The sequence below is a fragment of the Leopardus geoffroyi genome, chromosome D3, assembly GCF_018350155.1.
Source record: "Leopardus geoffroyi isolate Oge1 chromosome D3, O.geoffroyi_Oge1_pat1.0, whole genome shotgun sequence".
In the NCBI taxonomy this organism is placed as follows: Eukaryota; Metazoa; Chordata; class Mammalia; order Carnivora; family Felidae; genus Leopardus; species Leopardus geoffroyi.
This window is the reverse complement of record NC_059339.1, coordinates 32,322,861-32,346,483: the sequence shown is the minus strand read 5'-3', so window position 1 is coordinate 32,346,483 and position 23,623 is coordinate 32,322,861. Positions and strand designations below refer to the sequence as shown.

Genomic DNA, 23,623 nt, shown 5'->3' with positions numbered 1-23,623 from the left:
GGCAGGACCCCTTCACCAGCAAAAAGATTACAACTCACTGAAAGTTCAGATGATGGTTAGCATTTTTCAGCAATAGAAGCTAAAAAAGATTTTAAAATCTTTATTTATTTTTGAGGGGAGGGAAGGGGCAGAGACAGAGGAAGACAGAGAATCCCAAATGGGCTCTGTGTAATTAGCACAGAGTCCGATGTGGGGCTCGAACTCAAGAACCAGGAGATCATGACCTGAGCTGAAATCAAGAGTTGGATGCTGAACGAACTGAGCCACGCAGGCACTCTGAGCATTCTTTAATTAAAATATGTACCAAAAAAATATGTACAATTTTTTAAGACACATACTGCATACCTAGAAAGACTCAACATAATGTAAACATAACTTTTATATGCACTGGGAAACCAAAACATTCATCTGACTTGCTTATTGCGATAGTCACTTCATAGCAGTTGTCTGGAACTGAACCCGCAGTATCGCCGAGGATGCCTGTCTGATGTCCAGTTCAGTCTCGTAAACCAGCTTAGTACTGAGGACTGCGCTCCCCTTTCTGAGCACACAACAGCATCCGTGTATCTTACAGCACAAAGTATTCTCACATCCCACAAAATGGCTTTCCTAATAAAAGAAAAAGCTGACTAATGTGGAAAGACTGCTACTCTCTTAGTATTTGAAATCTGCCAAATTCACACACTTGGTTATGCATGGGTTTTCCTGATGCTTCAGAATCACAGATGATTTTAAGAATGAGACCACAATTCTTTTGCAATCATTTCACCAATTTTTTTTTCTCTTATTCACCTCCAGATGCAAACACCATCTTAATACCAATATTGTTATGGCAGGCTGCCAAGTAAGAATATTTTGGCATTATCCACACTGGTACAGAAGAGCCTTTAAAAAGGGCTGTTTGTTTTAGAGAATACTTTTTTAAAATTTGAACTCAATACCGACATAAGGATTCTCACTTTAGCTATATGGAAAACAATTAGAAAATGTAGTTTAAAATACAAAAGACTTGAATATTCACCATCCATCTCCACAAGCAGCTGATTGAGTGTATTCTCCTGTTCACTCTGCCCTCCAAAGTTGCCTCTTCCTCTCTTCCTTCCCACGGCATCTATTTCATCAATGAAGAGAATGCAAGGGGCATTCTTCCGAGCAAGGGCAAATAAGTCTCGGACCTGGATAAAAATATAGACACTAGAGTCACTTAACAACTGAAAATTATTTTCCTCCTAATAAAAAATAAACATCATGCTTCCATCCAAGAGGAAGATGATCTTTTTGTGTTAGATACTGTGCACTACATATTTAAAAAGAGTTATAAGAAGCAAAGAGGTGGCAAATGATGAGTAAGGTGGTGGGTAACTGCTTTAAGGTGAGTAAATATTATTTCCATAATATCATAACTTACTGTATATATCAAAAGTGCTAACAATATCTGCTATTTTTATAGCAACAAATTGATACTACACATTTTTACCCTACCAAAAGAGAATACTGTAGAGGTGTAAACTTTATATTCAGTGTAAAAGTTCAAACTACTCTGGCCCGAGGCAGGCTGTTAATAAGCAGACACTTACTAACAGATCTAGGTAACATGTATACACACCGCAAAGGCCGTGAACTACGCAAGACCACACAGTGATCACCCCAGAGCATAATACAGTGCCCTGCCACTACAGGAGCAGGTGTGAGGCCCATGCACCTACATTCTGTCCTGCTAATAAGCATGTGCTTATGCTTATGATGAAGGAGTGGCCATCCCCAGGGTCTCAGCCTATCACGTGCCACTTTTAAGAGATCCAGAAACAATCTTCTATGCCTCACATCCCTTTTCACTTCATTCACCAGAAGTCCAAGTTTCCCCATCATCCTTTCCTGCCTAGACTTCCTAGCTTTCATTCCTATAGTGCTCTGAACACAACTCCTAGAATAACTCATGTCCCGCCAAGGCCTCTCCCTCTGAACTCCAGATCAGTGATCAACAGATCCCCATCCTCTCACACCTCCTTCACCCCCTTGTCTGTCCCTGCAAAGCTCTCAACTGGAAGGGGTTTTGTCTTTCCATCCGAGCCAGTGGGAGTTGAAGTGCACCTCACGCAACATGACTACTGCCAAAACAATTCTGCTGGAAAACCCCTGCTCAGAGATTCCCACCATGTGGCAGACACGCTGCCCTCCTGGTTGTAGTACTTCCTGGGCCCGATTTCCCATTCTTCCAGCCTACCCCCACCCCCTCCACTGGGCACTATTTTTTTAGTGGTTCCTGGTTGGCCGTCCCCTGACCCACCTCTTTCAATCACCTTCTGCTCTATTTTGCCATGGCCAGCAATGCCAAGGTTTCCCTACACAACCAGCTTCCCGTGGTCTACTCTGCCCCCTCCCACAGGTCTGGCTTGCTCATGTACTCAAACTTCTCTCATAGCCGGCTTCTCCTGGATCTCTAGCCCATTAGGCCCACCACTTACCCCCACCACCCACAGCTCCTCTCCTGTCTTCAGCCAACCCCCACCACTCCTACCCGTACCAGATTCCATGATCCATCATCATAAACATTCAAGTCCCCCAGGCTCCCCTAAGCCATCTAACAGCCCTCCTATGAATCCACCTACTTTACCTATCATAGCTCATTTAAATTACGATGCCATCAATAGTAAGACTCATCATTAATACACTTCCCACTGACAAAGAAAAAATGCTACCAGTCGGTGGCACAACACTTAGTTACTGATTATAAGTTGCATCTTGGTGTTTGGAAAAGCAACTGTGGTAGCACTTGGCACTTCTACAGTGTTAGAAAAAAAAAAAAAGTCAATATTTAGACACTGGTAAAATACACAAGAGTAAAAATTTAAGTGTTTCTTTAAAAACTAACCCATACTCACACTTCCTGATTTCAAAACTTACTACAAAGGAACAGTAATCAAGACTGTGGTACTGGTATAGAGAGAGACAAATGGGTGCCAACACCATTCAACGGAAAAATCATCTTTTTAACAAATGGTGCTGGGAAACCCAGATATACACATGTAGAAGAGTGAACCAAGATGGACCCTTACACCTCACATCATATTAACTTGAGACAGGTCACAGACCTAAACGTAAGAGCCACAACTTTTAAAACTCTTAGAAGAAAACACAGGAATATTTATGACCTTGGATGGTGACAGTCTTAGAATATGATACCAAAGCCCAAGCAACAGCAAAAAAAAATGGATAAATTAGTCTTCATCAAAATTAAACACTTTTGTGCTTCACTACCAAGAAAGGGAAAAGACAACCCACAGAATGGGAGAAATTATTTGCAAATAATGTATGTGATTAGGAGCTAATATCCAGAATATATAAAGAACTCTTACAACTCAACAACAAAAGGACAACCCATAAACAGACTGCACCAGTCTGGTCCAGGGCCATCTCTACCAGCTCCGTATCTGGGGGGAAGATCAGGGGGAGACAGAGGAGGGTGTGCCATCATAAGAGAATGAAAGACTTACTCTAGCTGGACCCACACCAACAAACATCTCCAAAAACTCAGATCCACTAACAGTGATGAAAGGGACGTTGGCTTCTCCAGCTGTGGCCTTAGCTAGCAGTGTTTTCCCAGTGCCTGGAGGACCAGTGAGAATGGCACCCTTCAGATATAAAAAAGGAAAAGTATATTTAGCTAGAATTTCAGAAAAGTAAATTGCATATCCACAAACAATTCTAAGATATAAATCTGTCTATCAACTCTGATTATATAATAAACGTTCCTTAAACAATGATGGCAAAACATTTTTATAACAGTAAGAAGAGGAAGAAAAGGATTAGAGACTACCTTGTTTTAAAAAATGTAGTAAGAATGTAAAATCTTACATACTTCGCTTTAAGATTCTTAGCACTGCTTTTCAGATCTTTAGACTTAAGCTGAATATCTATTAATAAACCAACTGAGGTTGGGGCATCTGGGTGGCTCAGTCAGTTAAGCTTCTGACTCTTGGTTTTGGCACAGGTCATGATCTCATGGTTCATGGGCTGGAGCCCCAAGCTGGGCTCTGTGCTGATGGGATTCTCTCTCTCTCTCTCAATCTCAAAATAAATAAATAAATTTTTAAAAATTTAACAGGTAAGTATAAAAAATAAATAAAATAAGCCAACTGAGGTTTACTTAAATAATTCAAAGAGACACAAACACCACACTCCCAAATTACATTTTGCTTATTTTCTTCCCTTTAAAATTTCACAAATGAAGTAAAAATCTAATGACCAACTATGAATGTAGTTAAAAAGGGAAAATGTGTTTGCTCAGTCTAATTATTCAAGTTGTATAGATGTTTAAGCATGATATGCACAGATATAAGTCAGAAAATTATAAAATTATCAAATATGACTTTTCATCCACACAGGCATGATATGAAAATCAAGGAAACGATTTCCTTTACAAAGGATTCCTTTAAAGTAAACTTTATTAGTGGATTTTTTTAAATAATTAAACATCTTGGATTCATTTACTTAATGACCAAGCCTGGCCCTGGGAGTATAAGGATCAGTAAGGCCAGCCTGTCACCAGCAGCAGGCATGGGGACTCCTGGGAGGAGGAGGCTAGAATCAGTGCTATCTCTTCTCCACCAAATTCTGTGCCACGAATCTGAGTGCCAGGCCCAGGCAAATGGTCTGTTCAAACCTGCTAAGGGAGGGACAAGCGGGTGACAGCAGGAGGCAACGTGCTCATGTGCACAGTTACTGAGAGACGGGGTATCCGAATCAGACTGGAGGGAGAAGGAAGGCGAATCAGGGAAGGCTTCCAAGGGGAGAGAACACAAATCTTTTCAGGAATATACACACCACATACAAGCAGACACATTCCCACGGAACAACTGACCTGAAAAAACCCTGGAGTAAAGCAGAGACTAATAAGACAGAAGAAGAAAAACAGCTACTTTGTCACAAGTAATCAAACTTCATAAAAGTATAACTTCAGAGATAAAAAATTCAAACAATTTTTGGGTTAATACATTGAAAATAATCTGAACGTTCACTTTTTACCTTTGGGATTTTTGCTCCTAGGTCTTGATACTGCTTTGGGTTTTTCAAGAAATTCACAAATTCCATTATTTCTAGCTTGGCCTCCTCACAGCCAGCCACATCTTTGAACTTCACATCTATCTCATCCTTCAAGACTTTGGCAGTGGTTTCTCCAACACTGAAGAGTCCACCCATCCCCCGGCCTGTCCGGCCAATGCCGGCGGGCCCTCTCCGTATGGTGTACAGTAAGAAAGCGATGATAAGCACCGTGGGCAACATGCTCAGGAGAAACGAGCTAAATAAAAGAAACCACACACAACACTGACATGTTTTTAAGACTGTTACTCTTTGGCTTTTTAAATGTTTGCAAGATACACTTTTTGGTAACTGCTTAGGATATAATTGTGAACGTTTTCTATTTTTGTAAAACCTGAATATTCTAAATGTTTTATTTGAGGCACAAAGACAATCTCAATGTCTCAATATCACTCACGTAGAATTGCAGAAGACGAGACCAAAGAAAAAACTGTTCTTAACACATATGCTGTCTACTGAGATTTTATTTCTATCCCAGTAATCTCCATTTATGCACGATACAGACCTAGCTGTAATTTACTATCATTATATCTGCATTTCAAAGAAACTTCTTTTGAATTACTTAGAAGTTTTAACATGACCTGGCATTAGCCTGGGCAGAAATTGCAGTTCTCTTAATTGGAATTTGTCAACTTATTCTAAAGAGATGTCTTCTAAATATCAAACCCTCGCTCAGTTAACGGCAGATCAGTTTCAAAAGCCCTGTACACAATGGTGACAGCAATCTGTTGGTAAGTGCTGCACAGGGCACTCCGTGCAGCTTGTGCAGACTTAGCAGACTGACTCCCAGGGGAGCAATCTTTTGTCCTCCAAGCTCATGCTCTGGAGGGCACTGCTCGGATAGGACTTAAAGCCTGGAGATACACACTCATATATATGAGTATATCCTCAGATATATACTCATATTGGTTAATATAATGCAAGTTAGCTGAACTTATCCTAAGAAATTAGGATCATAACCTTGTACACGGTTTAGCTCTAAAAAAAACACAAAAGGGGCGCCTGGGTGGCACAGTCGGTTAAGCGGCCGACTTCAGCCAGGTCACGATCTCGCGGTCCGTGAGTTCGAGCCCCGCGTCGGGCTCTGGGCTGATGCCTCAGAGCCTGGAGCCTGTTTCCGATTCTGTGTCTCCCTCTCTCTCTGCCCCTCCCCCGTTCATGCTCTGTCTCTCTCTGTCCCAAAAATAAATAAAACGTTGAAAAAAAAAAAAAAATAAAAAAACCACAAAAAACCAGGATCTACTTTTTAAGTTTTCATCTTTTACAATTTTTTAAAGGCCCCCCACAGCAGGCAGTAAGAACATAGAAAAATTTACCTTTGGTTTCTTTCTGGAGGGGGAAAAAAGATACACTGACCATAGATGTTTAAGGAATGGTGCAACCAAACTTTCTGTAATGTTTCAGCAGCAGCTATACAGTTAAATGATTATATGACAGCCCCAGGGCCCAAGGGATATAGCACATGTGAAACAATCTTGATAGCTATCTGGATCTAAAAACAGGTAAATTGTAGGTTGACACAACTAAGATGCAAGAAAGTATCTAAAACAGAGTAATACTACCAGCTCAATTAGCACACTAGCAATCCATTTTTTTTTTGCCTAATCTTTTAAAATTTATTTTTGAGAGACAGAGTGAGACAGAGCACAAGTGGAGGAAGGGTAGAGAGAAGGAAACATAGAATCTGAAGCAGGCTCTAGGCTCCGAGCAAGTGTTCAGCACAAGAGCCCGACGCGGGACTCAAACCCACGAACCGTGAGATCATGACCTGAGCCAAAGTCGGTCACTTAACCGACTGAGCCACCCAGGCGCCCCTAGCAATCCGTTTTTCTGCTCTTTTATTCAGAAAAATTAAGATTTACTTGTACTTTCACTCTTGAACTGCTAACTCCGTAGCAAGGTACACCTCAATGCGAATGGAGTAACTGCCAGGAAATCTATCTGGGTGTTACACATGGATGAGTACTCAAAGGCCATAGATTTCCTATAGAAACTCAAAGACAAGTGACTCTTGAAATCAATGGGCCCTTCTTGGAGGCCTCAGACTTCTAACTGGTCTTATTAAAGATAAATAATCCCTAAGGGAACAAGCAAGCTCTGACAAGAGAAAAAAGAGTTACTTAAAATTCCTGGAAAACTCTGAAAAATAAATATAAATGACAGTTAAAAGGTGGCAATGCCATTCTTTAACACAAAGGGGCTCTTTATGCTAAAATCCTACTAAAGGACGTTAATACCCCCAAACTATTGCTTAATCAAAGATAAACATAAATGTGTAGAAAAGCAGTCATGAACAAAAACCAGTAAATTACCAATGACTTAAAAGAAGTCTGGCCCAACTGAGACAGACTTGAGAATGTCGTATGTCACCTGCCATCTGGTGACAGAACACACAGCAACCCACACAGAGCACAGTGAACAGTCTTACCCGTCACTTTCAGCAATGTAGACGACAGGAACCCGATTCTCCCCTTCTATGCCCAATTCCTGCTGTAAAGTTTCCAGATTCCGCTCAAAGGTGTCCACACTGCCAATATTAAACCAGACGTATTGCTATAAAAACACAAAACAAAATATCCTAAGAATGAAGGGGAAACAAAGTTTAATTTACCAGAAGGTTCAACTTTTAATGAATTTTTCAGAAATACTGAAAATTTAGAAAGTGAAAAAAACCCCACAATAATAAAGGACTGGTTTTAATGATGCAGTGATTAAGTTTCACTCAATGAGAGCACCTGGCAATCCTTGCAAATAAGCATTTCTTAAGCAATATTCCTTAGCGGTTCTACAATTATACACTCAAATGAAAAATCTATTAAAAGTCCTTTTCATAAATATGTGTCCTTTTCTGCTTCTCCATTTCCCACGTATTTCTCAGCTATTTCCAAACTGAAAACTAATGTGATGCAATACTAACAGCCAAAGTTTCCTGAGCACTTACTAAGGGTCAGGCATGGCTCTTAGCCCTTTATATGCACTAACTCATTCAATCTTCAAAACCACCCTAAGAAGTAGGTACTATCACCAGAAGTGATAGTCAAAATCTGAACGTGAGGAAGGCACCCCACCGCCCAATGAGAACAGAAGCGTCCTTCGCTGTGCCAGCTGTTATTCTTCTATTCACTTGATCAGGTGAGTTACTGAGGCCCTGGGGAGGCACCAATGAAGGATTTGAGGCAATGGCTACTTACCCCCCCACCCCAAAGTATTCCCCTTTGTGCTAGTTGTTTACTGGCTGAGTATCAGCCCTGACTCTTACTGTCCCCATTTTACAGATGAGAAAACTACAGGGGTGACTTCACTTGCCCATGGTTACAAATCTAGTAAGAGGCTGGATCTGCACCTGAGTCATCTGGCTCCTGAGCCAGTGCTCCTAACCAGCATGTCACACTGCCTCTCTTCTACAACCACACACGTACTTATAACAGCTCACATTTATGGAGTTTTATTAATATGTTAGAACCTGTTCCAAGCCCTATGCAAGTATTAGCCGCATTTTCTAGCACAAAAAGACTGTTCCTCCTCTAACCTGTAATCACTTAAAAAAAGTTTTAATCAAAACAATAAATCTGTGTCATAAAAACTCAATTCAAAAGTGTGCACAGAAGAGAGTAACATGTCATCCCAAAGTCCTGCCACCAACCAGTGCTACTGAGTGCAGAACAGCACTCTGGTATTTCTCTCCAAATATCTAAAAACAAAAGATGGAGAGTAGTTTTATAACAGATATATTTTTTCTTAAGTTTCTTTAATAGTATTATCTAACAGTTCTTGGTAAGTTGTTCACTGACAAACCTACAAAATTCCTGCTATTACAAGCCCAAAACAAGTCAATAATAGGTTAGCCACATGTGACTAAGCATTCCCTTACTTAACACCTACTCTCAACTGGACACTGTGCATGACTCAACATCAGACAAATGGGGCAGATAAAGAGGACCAGCAGCATGAGATTTGGGGACAAGATCTAGAGAAGACCCGCCGGGGGTGGGTCTCAGCTTTCCAAGTGATTCTTACACACAGTGAAGTTTGAAAACCCCCAATGACATTCAAGATCTCATTTCAGCACTAAGCCTTAAAGCATTATTATTGCCCTTCCCATCTTAATGATAAAGAAACCCAGGCTTAGGGGAGTTGGCCATATAGCTAGTAAAGAGTAGAGCTGATCTGAAGCCTAGTCTGTCAAACTCCAAAGCCTGTGCTTCTACAGCTAACACTTAAGTAACACTGCTACTCTATAAGTAGCAGGACACCAAAAATCATCTACCCATTTCTGAAAACTCAAAAGAAAGTTTTTATTAAGTAGGTATTACATGTTCTCTGGGGAAAACTACAGTAATATAAACATAAATAAAATAAAAAGCATCTGTAACCTCAACATCCAGAAACAAACACGACTAGCAACTTTGATGCCATTCCTTCAAGATTTCATAATAGCCCCTTTACTATCTTGAAATACATGCACAATTTTGAAATTGATATAAAACCTTAACCATAATATAAAGGATAAATAAAAGGAAAGTAATTTATAATAAAATGGTACGAATTTCAATACATAAACGTTTGTGCATGCCAGCACTAGATGTAAAAATTGCCCTCTAGGGAAGAGGACTATCCTGCCAAGCCACTGCTCCAGCGGCGAGATTAAAGCAAGAGAAATGAGGAGCCCTTATTATTAACCAGGTGCCTAATGTGGGCATTTACTGATTTCCAATTTTCTGCTCTATAAACAATGTTTTGGAGGACATCCTGCATACACATCTTTACATGCATCCTTAAGTATTTCCCTAGAATACAGTCCTAGAAGTAAAACTACTGAGTGTGTGCATACTTTCAAAACTGCTGAAATACACACTGCCAAACTGTCCTCTTGAAAGGGAGTACCAATTTAATTCCCAGCACTAAAACTCTGAGGAATAGTTCTGAGAAAAAAAAAAAGGAGCATGGTTATTAACGAACATTTCATCATAAGGCAAAAAGAATGGGAAGTGGGGTAGAAATGAAGACAATTAAAATAACTTACTCCTAAAAGTGACTGAAATACCAAACCCACACAACTTTAGAGACATTCCTCTTTTTGTCGACATGTTTCGGACAGAGATGGTCACCATCAGTTCTAGTTTTCTTTACATGTTGCCCCACCCAGGCAAGGTGACCAGGATATGGTTACACAAAATCATCTGGAAGGAGGGATGCAATGTGGTAAACGAGGTCTGACCCTGGGGGAGGGCAGTAAGACAGCAGGACACCAAGGGACTAGAGATGGGCTCCTATGGGGGGATGGGAGGGCTGGGAATCACCTTGGAATCACCTGGGAACCTCATCTGCCCCACTGCTGTCCTCCCCCACAATCCCCTCAACCCAGTCTAGGATATCTGGAATAGAGTTCAAACTGGCTGGACAGGATTTACAAATTAGGAGCACCTGGGTGACTCAGTAGGTTAGGCGTCCAGCTTTGGCTCAGGTCATGATCTCGAGGTGCGTGAGTTTGAGCCCTGTTGGGCTCTGTGCTGACAGCTCAGAGCCTGGAGCCTGCTTCAGATTCTGTGTCTCTTGCCCCTCCCCCGCTCGTGCTCTGTCTCTCCCTCTCTCTCTCAAGAATAAACATCAAAAAAAATTTAATAAAAAAAAATTTTTTAAGGATATACATTTTTTTTTTTGAAATGAGAAACGAAATGGAAATTAAAAGAATAAAATATCACAAAACAGTTGGGAGAGATTATGATCAGTACGCTTCTTAAACTGATTTGAAAAAAGCTGTCTCAAGACATACGCAATTCAGATTTAACAGTGTTTCCCTAACCAAAACAACTGTTCTCTCAGTCTTGAAAAATTCATACATGATACTAGAATACCGAAAACTGGGATTTCACCATTTCCTAAATGTACAGCAGAACAATTACCAAATCCAACCCCAAAAAACTGACAAAGTTCATAAGGTAACTACGTATGGCATGCACATTCTCCCCTGCGTGCATTAGAGAGCCCTGTGAGTGCTGTGCTGCCCGAATCTGGCAGAGCTGGTGCACGGAGCTACTGCAATGTGAGGGAATGCTTGCTTTCTGACTCTAAATCTGAAAAGTGAATTTACAGCTAATCCACATCAATTAATAAAAATCATTTACCCCATCAACAGGAGTTTTTCCTGGTATAAAAGTCACTCGAACAAAACGCTTGTTGACGACTTCCAGTCTGTCTACCTGGAATTTTAAAAAGTTAATATTCAGACATAAATTTACAGAGAAGACATGAGATATTCTTTTAAGCCCATTAAAATTGCACATGGCATTTTAGATGTACAAAGAACAATGATGAACATGAGGAGGCCCCGTTGTTTCCCCTTCTGGCTTGAAAAATAAAACATCACAAATGCTGTTGAAGCTACCAGTCACGCCCTCTTCCCAGCAGCGGACACTCCCCACATTAGGTGCTGACTGTCCCAAAGCCTGTCCTGGTGCCTGTGCCACACAGATGTAACCCTGAACATACACTCACTATCGCCTGCTTTTAGACTTTAAAAATGGTCCTGCTTGGTGTATATTCTTCTACGACTCTTTTTCCCTTCCTGTCGTATTTGTGAGGTTCATCCCTACTGACAGGTCAGATCTGCGGGGTACTCCACTTTGGGAGAACAGCCCAAGTTATTTATCCATTCTCCTGACAGACATTTAGGCTGTTTCAAAACGTTCACTATCGTAAGCAATGCTGTCATGAACATTCCTGCAGATAACTTCTTAGGCACATCTTTAAAGGTTTCTCTGAACATGTACCTATAGACAGATCCAGTAAGGCTGGGTTGCAGAGTACACATACTTTACTATTCTATGCTATACTATTAATAGTACATTTACTATACTATTATTTACTATTCATTTACTATACATGAAACTGCTCTCCAAAGTGGCTCTCCAATTCACAGTGCACAGCAAAATATTCTATATCCTCACATATTGGTCTACATCCTCACTTGCTAACAAAAGACTTTAATTTTCGCCATTCTATGGGTATAAAATAATACAAACTTGCTTTTTTCTGTAACATCCTAACTACATAGGATTCTTAAGAACACTTTTAAAGACCTCCTAAGTTCTTTAACCCTAAGTTCTAGGTTGATCTGGAGCATGAGCCCTTTGGAAGAAGCTTGCTTTCTGCTGCCATTAAATCTGCAATGGCAGGCAGTTTGTGAGGGAGCCCTGGGTAATTCCAGGAGGAGGTGGAACAGGGAACTACCTGTTCCTAAAGCACGTCATCTGGAAAGGACTAAAGTAGTCTACCCCCCATAAAACTGCTGGAACAACAGTAGACAGATTCCAAAGAACCAGTAGGCCAAAAGGAGATGCCTCTATGGAGAATCTTCCCTGAGGCCCTGTCACCACACTTTGAAGGATAGCTGTAGCCCCCTCCACAACCAGACAAGAGTTACTTCTTAGAAGGCAGGCTCCCTAAAACATCTGGGTATTATACATAAATATCCTGGCTTCCATGAGAAACATTAACCTCAAAAGTGTGAGTAAGTAATCATTTCCATCCTCACCTTATTGGACAATCTTTAAAAATAACTTTTGATTTTCTATGCTACCAGTATTACTATCTTACTTTTATTTTATCAATTTCATTGATGAAAAACCCAATACCAAGAAGTAATCTCCCCACAGTGACACAGCAGGCCTAACCTGGTTTCTCACTATCACTTCATCAATTCTAAGGTGGACATTTTTCATAATTTAACATCTGAGAAATTAGGATATGTTTGACAACTGGTATTTTCTAGTTTCACTGGCAGCTTACTAAATTTTTCTTAGGAATGGATAAAATAATGCATCTCACAGGCCACAGCATCTCAAAGATGCTGGAGTAGTCTCACTGGGTAAAGCCCAACTGGTAGTGACAAAGGCTCCCAGCAGCCCTGCCTGGGCCCCCACTTAGAGCCCATCCGCTCTCACTTTCAACACTTGGAGTCACTTAGGCAGCCAAGTCCAAGCTCATGGGAGATTAAGAGCCGTGGAGTCATAAAGGTGCCGGGAGAGGCTGGCACATTCTAGCAGGGGGAAGGCGTGACTGAGGACACACAAGAAAATGAAAGGAGACAGAGGACAGCCGGAGCAAGGTGAAAGCTAGGTTCTAGTAGAAGTGAAAGAAAAGGATTTTGTAGTAAATGGGGGGACAGCTGGGCCAAAACAAATAGGGTTCTTCATTGCAATACTTTACAGCATTAAAAAAAAAAAAATCAAGATGAAAACAGTAACTTTACAATGGACAAGCTGGCTAACTTAGTTGACTGTTACTTTGTTGGCCCAATCTACTGAAGTTCACCTTTTGAACCACTATAAACCACCAATCCAATAAAATACTTACTACTCCTTTGGAAAGATAGTTATTGACAAAGTCCTTCCAAGTGATTTCTCTCCCCGAGCTCTTGAACAGGAAGTAAAACATGACTCCACCCCAAAACAGAGCAGTCCAGAGAAAGTACATCCGGAATTCCTTGTCATCCCATGGAAAATCGCCCTGGGCAAAGAAGGAGACAGCCTCTGTGAAGAATGAAAGGTCACAATAGGATCTATGCTATATTGGACACAAATCCCTCCCAACCTCTCCTGGGGCCGCTCCAGATCCTCCAAATTAACACACAGCCTGGAATCAAACCTTCTGGAATCTGGACCACCAGTGAGAATCATCTTTCTTGCCACCTCGTTTTCCACTGCCACCAACTCCTCCTCCGGAAGGGCGCGGGGTAGCAGCTGGCTTTGATTCTGTTCATAAACAGAGAGCACATACCGCACACAGCAGCATTTTACATCTCTCCACAAAGTTTTCATTAATGCAGCTTAACAAAAGACTTACTGCAAAAGTTCTCGCAATAACTTGTTAATCTTTTTTCATTAAGAAGTATCTAGAACCAACTATTAACAGCTGTGACCTCGTTGTCGTGTTATATGATTAGAAATAAATGTAGGCTTTTTCTTTCTGGGAATCAGAAATAAGAAACCCGTTAGCACCCCTTGTCACAGCTTCTCATCAACCAGCAATTCTGGAATCAGCCTGTTTTGTCATGGTGTCCCGACCACATTCGTTGTTGTATTCAAAGTTTGGATGAGTTTGAAGGAAATACTGTTTTCACTCTGTTGTAACTAACATACATGTCTTTGACGTTACTATAAGATAAGGAGGCAAAGTTTCAACGGGCACACACTAAGGGTTAGATTCATTATTTGATAGTTACACCAGGTCCTTGTAAGGCAATCCAATCCTGTACCTCAACTAGATTTAAACCAAGCATAAAAGTCACTGGGCACAGAATAGCTATGTTCCCGGGAAACCAAAGCATCAATTTTGTTGCTATTGTGGTTTTAGAACAAGTTTTGACCTTGACTGAGGAATCACAAGTATATCTAGGACTAGAATCCACGTTTTTTCAAATGACCTTGACATCTTAAGATTTTACTTAATTTCTTTATGCTCCTGCCAAGTAGGAACAATAAAATGTGAATAACACCACCTTCCTTAGTATCAAAAATGAGAGTGAAGTTCCACAGTCTCTGAAAAAAATCAAAACATTATACAAATCTAAAAAAAAAAAAAAAGACTTCCTGCAAAATAGCTTATGGCAACCGATCATTCTGCCATGAGGAAGAAAAGAGACTAAGAGCATTCAAGGAGGCTTGCCAGTGCTTTCCACACGTTATCCGCGATACCTGCACAATATACCAACAACCAGGTAAGTATACGACTATACCCGTTTTACAGATGAAAAGGTGTAGCTTAAGGAACTTGGTAAGTAACTGGATGCAGTGTTAAGTGACACTGAGGAGTGACAGAGCTGTGACTGGAATACAGGTAAATGAATTCCTGAGTTCCCAGTTGAAGGCACAAGGTAGGTGCTCCCATTTCCCACTCCCATGAAGTGAACACTGTTAACAGTGTTTCTTTCTTCTGTAGGCAAGGCGTGATTTTGATAACTGACTAAAAAAAAAAAAAAAAAAAAAAAAAAAACCCACCTTACCCACATGAAATTAGTTTCCCAGAATCTGAAATTAGTCACTGTTAAGGGTTGAACTGTGCCCCCTGCCCCCCCAATTCACATGTCAGGAGTCCTAGCCCATTGTGATCTTATTTGGAAATAGGGTCTTCACAAAAAAAAATAGTTTAAGTTTAAAATGAGGTCCTATGGGTGAGTCCTAATACAATATAACTGGTATTCTTATAGAAAGAGTAAATTTGGACACAGACCTACACAGAGAGAAGGTGGTGCCAAAAGACACAGGAAGAAGACAGTCATCTATAGACCAAGGAGAAAGGTCTGGAACAGATCCTTCCCTCATGGCCCTCAGAAGAAATCAACCCTGCTGACACACGGACTTTGGGCCTCCAGCCTCCAGAACTGTGAGGCATTCGTTTGTTGCTCATGACACCCAGGTGTGGTAGCCTGTTACAGCAGCCCTGGGAAGCTAACACCTTTCTCCCCACCCCCACATCCTCTCAAAGAATCACAAATACTACTCTAACACCTTCACCTACCACAAAGCAACCCCTCCTTTGTGTAGGATGGGAGGCTGACATATTCACCCCCCATGATGCATACAAGGAGTTTCTGCACCAGTCCTAAGTGAGGCAGGGCCTGAGAGAGAAAGCCCTACCTGTAATGAGGCACAGCACTAGGAAACAGAGTCAAGTGCGTTTCTGAAGTTGTTTGACAACATCCCCTACTATTCCGGGACAAAGGAGCACCTATACAAAAGGTACCCAACTGGTTGTAGTTTAAAAACAGACCTACTATCATTACTCTGCCCCAAACCAAGATAAAAAGACTGCCCACCACACCCCTGGGAAACACTGCACAAATTGCCCATGTCACCAAAGCTCCAATCAGACCACAATTGTGCTTCTCCCTTCTCTTGGCCTCGCTTTCACTCCTTGGCATTTTTTGAGTATCTATTTGTTTCTCCAACTAGATCCAAGTTCATTTAAAAACAAGGGCTGAATTACATTTTTCCCTAAAAACAAAGACGCCAGCTGAAATGTGCCAGGCATTGTGCTAGATGCTATCACATGTGGGAAATGGGGACAGGAGTCTCAGGGCCTACATAGTCCCCCCTCAGCCACCAAAAACACTGAACCACACCAAAATATGTATCAGATAAATTGCATGTATTAGATTTCTAAGATTTTTCTCAATGATTTAGGTTACGTGTCAAATATATTTACCAAGCATGATATAACAGATACTGACCACTCAATATCTCTAAGGTGACCTTAAATTAATTCGATTTAAAAAATGACAATATGAACAGAAAATTAGGGTGAAATGAAACACAGGGTCTGTAGAATTTTGTATGTACTTGTAACCTCTCACTTCAGAACTGCCTTAAGAGAACACGTGCTTTGTTTGGTAAAAATTATCACCAACATCATATACTAGAAAACAATAAGTTCAAACATAGTCTTTTTAAAAGGTACCTTTTTTTTCTCCCACAACTTCTTTAGTTTCACTAGCTTTTTTCCCATTTTTTCCATTAGGAAAGTATTTTTCAAATCCTGTTAGAAAAGAAAAAAAAATACACACCCTCAAACTAAAACTCATTAGGTTTTATGTATGTGTGTTCATTTTTTTTTTTTTAATTTTTTTTTTTTTCAACGTTTATTTATTTTTGGGACAGAGAGAGACAGAGCATGAACGGGGGAGGGGCAGAGAGAGAGGGAGACACAGAATCGGAAACAGGCTCCAGGCTCTGAGCATCAGCCCAGAGCCCGATGCGGGGCTCGAACTCACGAACCGCGAGATTGTGACCTGGCTGAAGTCGGACGCTTAACCGACTGCGCCACCCAGGCGCCCCTGTGTGTTCATTTTTAAAGCTGATACATCATTAAAAAGTATAAGCTATAAGTGCAACATTTCTTGTGTAGGAGTAAGTCAAGGTCTAAATAATACAGTTCAAAAAACAGAGGTGTTAAAGAAAAAAGCCTGATTTGCAAGCCAATTTCATTACCTACAAAAGTGTTATAATCAAAGGGGATACATTTTCATCACTGCAATCAGACAAAAGGAAGTAGGGGTCGGATTACTGGAGGAGACGGAAGTTCAGAGTCAACCCGAAATTAACAACGATGCATCTATTTAGTAAACACCTGCTGCCAGCACATCTTTAACAAGAATGCAGAACATTATGATCCCACCTAAGTGTGCTTACCTTTTGGAGGTCGAGAACAGAATCTTTGATAAGCAGCAATTACATCTGTCAAGAGAGAATTTCTGCTGGTTGTTGCTTGGGTTGTAGCATATCGACAAAGCTGCAGCATAACATATAAATAAAAGCATAAAGGTTATATCAAAATAAAAAAGTTTAGAAGAACTTCCTTTCCTACTATCACAAATATCCTAAATTCAAAAACATTGAATTAAATGTTTCTCCCTTCAATGGGTGGTTACAGACTAGCACAGCCATCACCCCCATTTAAAGAAAGGACTAGGGTTGCCTGGGACTCCGCCACTCTATTCCAGTAACCAAACCAAGAGACATTAATTATGATCCAGAAGACAAGAATACTTCAAAATCATGCCTAAGTTAGAATTGTGGCCCCATTACTATTCTCTGCCAACACATTCACTTTGGCATTGTTTACTTAATTTGTAGCACTCAAAAGACAAACTGACACAGAAATCTGCTCCTTCATGCTGTCCCGTGGGCAGGGTCTATAAAACTGCAAGACATTCACCTGAAATTACAGAACAGTGTGGCTTGTAAATATAATATTAAATTCCTCCTAGTTCCAGGAGAAGGAAGTTACAGTCCCACATCATTGATAATCCTTACTCTAGTTAACATTTGCTAAAGATATTCGATATACTGGGGCGCCTGGGTGGCGCAGTCGGTTAAGCGTCCGACTTCAGCCAGGTCACGATCTCGCAGTCTGTGAGTTCGAGCCCCGCGTCAGGCTCTGGGCTGATGGCTCAGAGCCTGGAGCCTGTTTCAGATTCTGTGTCTCCCTCTCTCTCTGCCCCTCCCCCGTTCATGCTCTGTCTCTCTCTGTCCCAAAAATAAATAAACGTTGAAAAAAAAAATTAAAAAAAAAAAAAAGATATTCGATATACTGTCATCCTGGTGAGAACGCTGGTGATACAAGTCCCATTACAGATACATCTCTGCCTTAATAACATATGTTGCTAAAACGTTACTTTTTAAAGGTCTAGGTAAATCAAAGTATAACATAAACATACTGAACAAGCTCCCTATTAAATTTTTAGGCACACAATTAAAAGCAAGGTTCATTGAGGGGATACATCCAAATCTGGCAATGAAAAACTTCAAGTAATCCTATCCCTTTGCAAAGTGAAACTTCATCACCAGTTTTTGGGAGGACGAACTTATAAATACAGATGGAAATGTTTAAAGTGAAGTTCATCTGTATTAGCATCCACCAGCATTGCTGCCTCTATGGTCTGATGAGGAAAACACAACATCGGAAAACCACTTCACATCCACTAGGGTGACTATGATCAAAAAGACAGTAAGAAGAGTTGGTGAGAATGTGGACAATGTGGAGAGCAGAGCCCTCGTGCACTGTTGCTGGGAATGCGGAGCGGTACAGCCACTCTGGAAAAGTTCAGCATTCTCAAAACATTAAATGCAAAGTTACCAGATGATCCAGTCAGTCCACTCCTACCCAAGAAAATGGAAAACATATGTCCACACAAAACCTTGTACATGAACGTTCACAGCAGCATTATTCACTAGAGCCAAAAAGTAGAAACCCAAATGACAATGAACAGATACATGTGACACACTAAAAAAACGAAATATTCAGCCATAAAAAGGAATGAAGCACTGATACATGCTACCACATGGATAAACCTTGAAAACATTATGTTAATAAGTTAAAGACACTGGACACAAATGGCCACATAGTATATGATTCCACTCATATGAAGTGTCCAGGATAGGCAATCTATAGAAGCTGTAGATTAGCAGTTGCTGTGGGCTGGAGGAATGAATGGTTGGGGAAAAATGGAGAGTGGCTCTAACTGGTTACAGGCTTTGGGGTGATGAAACGTTCTGGAATTAGTAGCGATGGTTGTATAACCATGTGAATATACTGAAGACCACTAAGTTGTACACTTTAAAACGATTAATTCTATCGGATGTGAATAACAAAATGTCAATAATTAAAGAATCAGCTGATTTTACTTCAGATTAAAATACAATTCTACACAGCAAAATAAAACAGAAACACTGACAATGATCTTGGTTGACAGCAATGCTGGTCTGACAGAATTTGGAGCTTCTGTTGTGTTAGCCCTCCCCGACCCCTGGGAACACTTGGCCTATGAAACAACCACTAATAACAAATAATAACGTATCATAAATGAATAAAGTTTTCCAATACCAAATCCATTAAGGGTATAGATTAAAATGATTTGTTAGTCAAGATAGACAAGGCAGCAAGTCACACTGATTCACTGAGCCATCTACTCTAGGCCACGCACAGCTAAGTGGTGCGAAGTCCCCAGTGGGGCAGGTTGGGCAGGGTTGGAGGTCAGAAGCAATCCTTACCTCCGGGAAGCTCAGAATTGTAAGGGAGAGTGTGGGGACAAATCTATCACAGGATGGTATAATACACGTAACAATACAAAACCTCTAGGTATATACAACAGAGGTAGGTAGCACAGAAGAGGAAGTGATTACATGCTCAAGGGACCTAAGGACGTTACAAGTAGTGACATCTAGGTCTGGAATTTGAAGGAACCATAATCACCAGGCAGACGGTGTCACAATTTTTAATTCTGTTAAAGCTGGAAATCTGAATTTTTTGACTGATGATCTTTAACACATCTGGTAGGAACTTCAGTTACGCATCTACTATAGGAGAAAACGACTAGTTCCCAGGGATGCTACCATGAGGATCAAATGTAATAACGCATGTAAAAAGCACTATTAAAATCGTATGATGATACCTAGATTCAAATGATCATTTCCAATTACTCTGAAAGCTTTTTGAGAGTAAGGGCTCATCATCACCTTATCAAGTAGGTCTTTATGTCACCATAAAGTACAGAATTGGACACAAGGTATGTACTCCATAAATACTTATTGGCCAGTAAACCACCTTCAGGCTCTATCTTCAAATCGTGTTGACCTGGAATACCTCTAGCAATAATCCTATAACTACTTTTAATGCTGCTGAAGTTATTTTCTCTACAGGCACCATCAATGAAACTTTTCTCTGCTTATCTAATCCAAGCTCATTCAAAGGATAATATAAAAAAAAATATCAACTCACAAGATTTAAGTTCAGAGCACCTCATTTTAGAGGATTATCTTTTATGTTTGACATTAGGAGCACTTTTTAGCTGCTTTATCATCAGTCTTATTTCTCTGAGCATAAAACCTGAGAATGGACATCTCACATCAAAGTCTTCCCCAAGAAAACTGTGAGAATCGTTCTTGTCTCTGACCTTTAACAGCAGCACAAACCTAAAGGACAAAGTCCTTTCAGACTCCCTTGCAGGTAGCACAAGAATGGCCTAATGTCCCCCAGGGAATGTGTCACAGATTCCCCAATCAATCAGCTATTGCTATCAGCACAGGGGACTCCCTTATACCTCAGAGTGGAAGACGCACAGGACAACAGTGCCACTCAAAAGAGAAAGGGCCCGGACTAGATTCCTGACATAAAAACTGCAAACTCACAAGGCAGATCCCTACCTGCTCATTACAGGTCTGAGTCCAGTATTTACTAGGGACAAAAGGAGACGGCAAGATACTATAGCAAAATGGATGTAATGCAGGAAACATGAGGCCTAGTGCAGGGCAGTAGGGAGTAAGAAAGAAATTAAGATACCCAAGACAGGCAACAAAGCTTCGAAGAGTAAAAATCATGAATGCAGGTACTATTAATATGCCCTTTTAAGTGGAGAGGCTGAAAGTGGTTCCTCAAGGGCATCTGGCTAGTAAGTGGCAGGTTCCTGTGACGGTCTCCAGGGCCTTAACCACCATGATCTTTTGCCCCCATGCTCCAAGTAACCAATGCAAGGCTGGTCTCTAAAAAACTGGCAGACAGCAAGAAACTGTCACTGAAATAGCTGATATCGCCTACCCATTACATGAACCTCTACTTGACAGATTACAGCTACGGTCCTGTGACAACACACTATCGTCACTCCAGAAAACGGTATTACCATAGCCCATACGTGTGAAGCCGTTACCACCAACAGAGAAATAGCCTCCCACTGAGGACAGGGCTTCTTATGCAACTAAAAACATCCTCTACTCTGAAGAGGTGACGTTATTAATAATCATAGTTAGTATGTATTATCTACTATGGGGCAGACCCAGAATGCCAGCAATAGTCCCATTCAACAGATGGGGAAATGGGGGTTCAGAGGTTGAGTAGCTTACCTCCAAAACCTGTGCTATCATTAAATCACGCTCAGGCTGCCGACCCTTAAAACACATGCACAGCACCTGCTTTCTATTTTTCCAATACCATGAAAGCAGCTCAAAGTAAGGCAACCCGTGCTGGAGATATAACAAATTCCTTAACGTTTTTAGGTCTCAGTTGCTTTACCTGTAATATGGTTCGGCCCTGAATCAAGTCAGAGGACCCTCCCAGATGATTATTTTGAAGCTCCCTGACGCAAATATCTGATTCTACCTGTTTTCAAAAATCCAATTCTCTACCAAGGGTCTGACACGCTGATGGGACCCACGGGATAAATGATCTGAAACGCAGGGCGTCCTGGCATGGAACACGCAGCGCACGCGGCCTCATTCCCGCGAGGAAGCCGCCCCTGACGCCCGCGAGCGCGCCCAGGGGCCGGTGACCTTGACGCCCTGCTCTCCAGGGCCGGAAGCGGGCCCGAGGGCCGAGCCGGGCCGGAGGCGGAGGGCGCTGGGCCTCCGGGACTCACCGTGCGGAGGCAGGACCGCTCGGTGGGGCCCATGCGGCCGCCAGGCACGAGCAGCGGTGGCAGGCCGCGGGGCCAGCAGCCGCCCCGGCCCCACAGCCGCAGGCAGCGGTGCGCCATGGCCGCCAGCGCCGCCCGCTCGGGCCGGGGGCGCTGCGCAGGCGCGGCTGGGCGGCCGGCGGCGGGCAGGCGGCGACGGCTGGCCTCGGGCCGCGGGAGACGGCTCGGAGCAGAGACTTCGTGAACGGCGCTGCGGGCCCACGGCTCACAGGCGAGCCCACACTCTCGACGCGCGCGTCTTCTCCAGACCCCGCCCCTCCCGGCGTGCTAACGTCAGCCGTAGGGCGGGCGCTCCGGTCCAGAGCTGCTCCTACGGCTCCGCAGCGTCCTCTCTCCACCTGGGCTAGAGGCGGGGCCTAAGCAGGAGGAGCGTGGAGGGCGAGTGGAAGGCGGTGGGTAGGGCAGAAGGAAGAAGGGAGGAGGGCAGGGCTAGAGGCGGGGCTTAAGGGAGGAGTGAGGAGGGCGGGTGTAGAGGCGTGGTCTAAGGGGAGAGGCGTGGGGTGGTGGGCGGGGCGCGAGGGTGGAGCTGGAGGCGAGGCCCAAGGGAAAGGAGGAGAGCCTGCAGGGCTGGTGGAGGGAGGGGCTGGAGGCGGGGCGCAGGCTGCGGGGCGGGACCAGCCGGGAGCTGTCGGGAGGCAGCAGCCCAGGCTGCTGGGGCCCCAGACAAATGGACCTTTACCTGTCAAGGTGCGAGGCCATTCTCGACATTTTGGGCATTTACACTCGCTAAGTCACTCGTGAAATATTTTATTGAGCGCCTAATCAGTCAGTGGCGGCAGCGTCCAAGGCTCTGAAAATGCCAAAACACACATCCCCAACACTAGGAGAGCAGCGCAAATAATCACAAACCAGTGAGCTAAATGCAATAATAAAAGTGTTGGGACATCAAGCTTGGGCCCATCAGGAACCGTTTCAAAGAAAAATGATTCTCAAATGAACTCAGTGGAACTGCACACTGTTTCACACACCATGACTGTGAAGTAGAGAGAGGACTTTGGAGCCAAGTTTTACATGTCCCTCTGTTTTCTATTAGCTCTACCAGTAGTATGTATGATATAAATGGTAGCTAATGTTATGGATGGGGAGGAACAGGAAAGGCAGGAGATGAGGCTGAGGAGGGGTACAAAGGTGGCATCAGAAATGTCGTATATGCACATATACAGTTGGGAAAGATCTGGAAGAACAGACATTAAAATGGTAACAAAATTTCTCACCTGTCACAGTGGCAAAATCCAAAATGTTGACAACTCACTCTGCTGGCTAGGCATTCTCAGAAATAACTGGTGAGCACACGGAATGGTGAAAGCCTATAGAAGGGAATTTGGCAATGCCTGCCTAAATGTTAAATGCGTGTATTCTTTAACCTGGATATTCCATTTATGCAAATGTACCCTAATGATGAGCTTGCACACATGCAAAATGCTGTGAGCACAAGGTTAATCATTACAGCATTGTTTGTAGTCACAATTACTGGAAATAAACATTCATCTATAAGGGACTGTTTAAATTTTTTTTTTCAACGTTTATTTATTTTTGGGACAGAGAGAGACAGAGCATGAA

The 23,623-nt window shown here is 42.2% G+C and overlaps 1 protein-coding gene across 1 annotated transcript in view; it reads right to left on the bottom strand.

Moving 5' to 3' along the window:
- The window catches only part of AFG3L2 (AFG3 like matrix AAA peptidase subunit 2), a 41,531-nt gene extending 19,133 nt beyond the window's left edge, over positions 1–22,398 (bottom strand). The window contains exons 1-10 of the mRNA XM_045458459.1: positions 22,007–22,398; positions 17,289–17,388; positions 16,558–16,635; positions 13,747–13,853; positions 13,456–13,608; positions 11,226–11,300; positions 7,529–7,653; positions 5,026–5,299; positions 3,495–3,632; positions 1,022–1,175 (exon numbers count right to left, since the gene is read on the bottom strand). Coding sequence (XP_045314415.1) covers positions 1,022–1,175; positions 3,495–3,632; positions 5,026–5,299; positions 7,529–7,653; positions 11,226–11,300; positions 13,456–13,608; positions 13,747–13,853; positions 16,558–16,635; positions 17,289–17,388; positions 22,007–22,123 — 1,321 coding nt within the window. The 5' untranslated portion in view covers positions 22,124–22,398. The remainder of the gene's footprint in view (positions 1–1,021; positions 1,176–3,494; positions 3,633–5,025; positions 5,300–7,528; positions 7,654–11,225; positions 11,301–13,455; positions 13,609–13,746; positions 13,854–16,557; positions 16,636–17,288; positions 17,389–22,006) is intronic.
- Between the last annotated feature and the right edge of the window lie 1,225 nt (positions 22,399–23,623).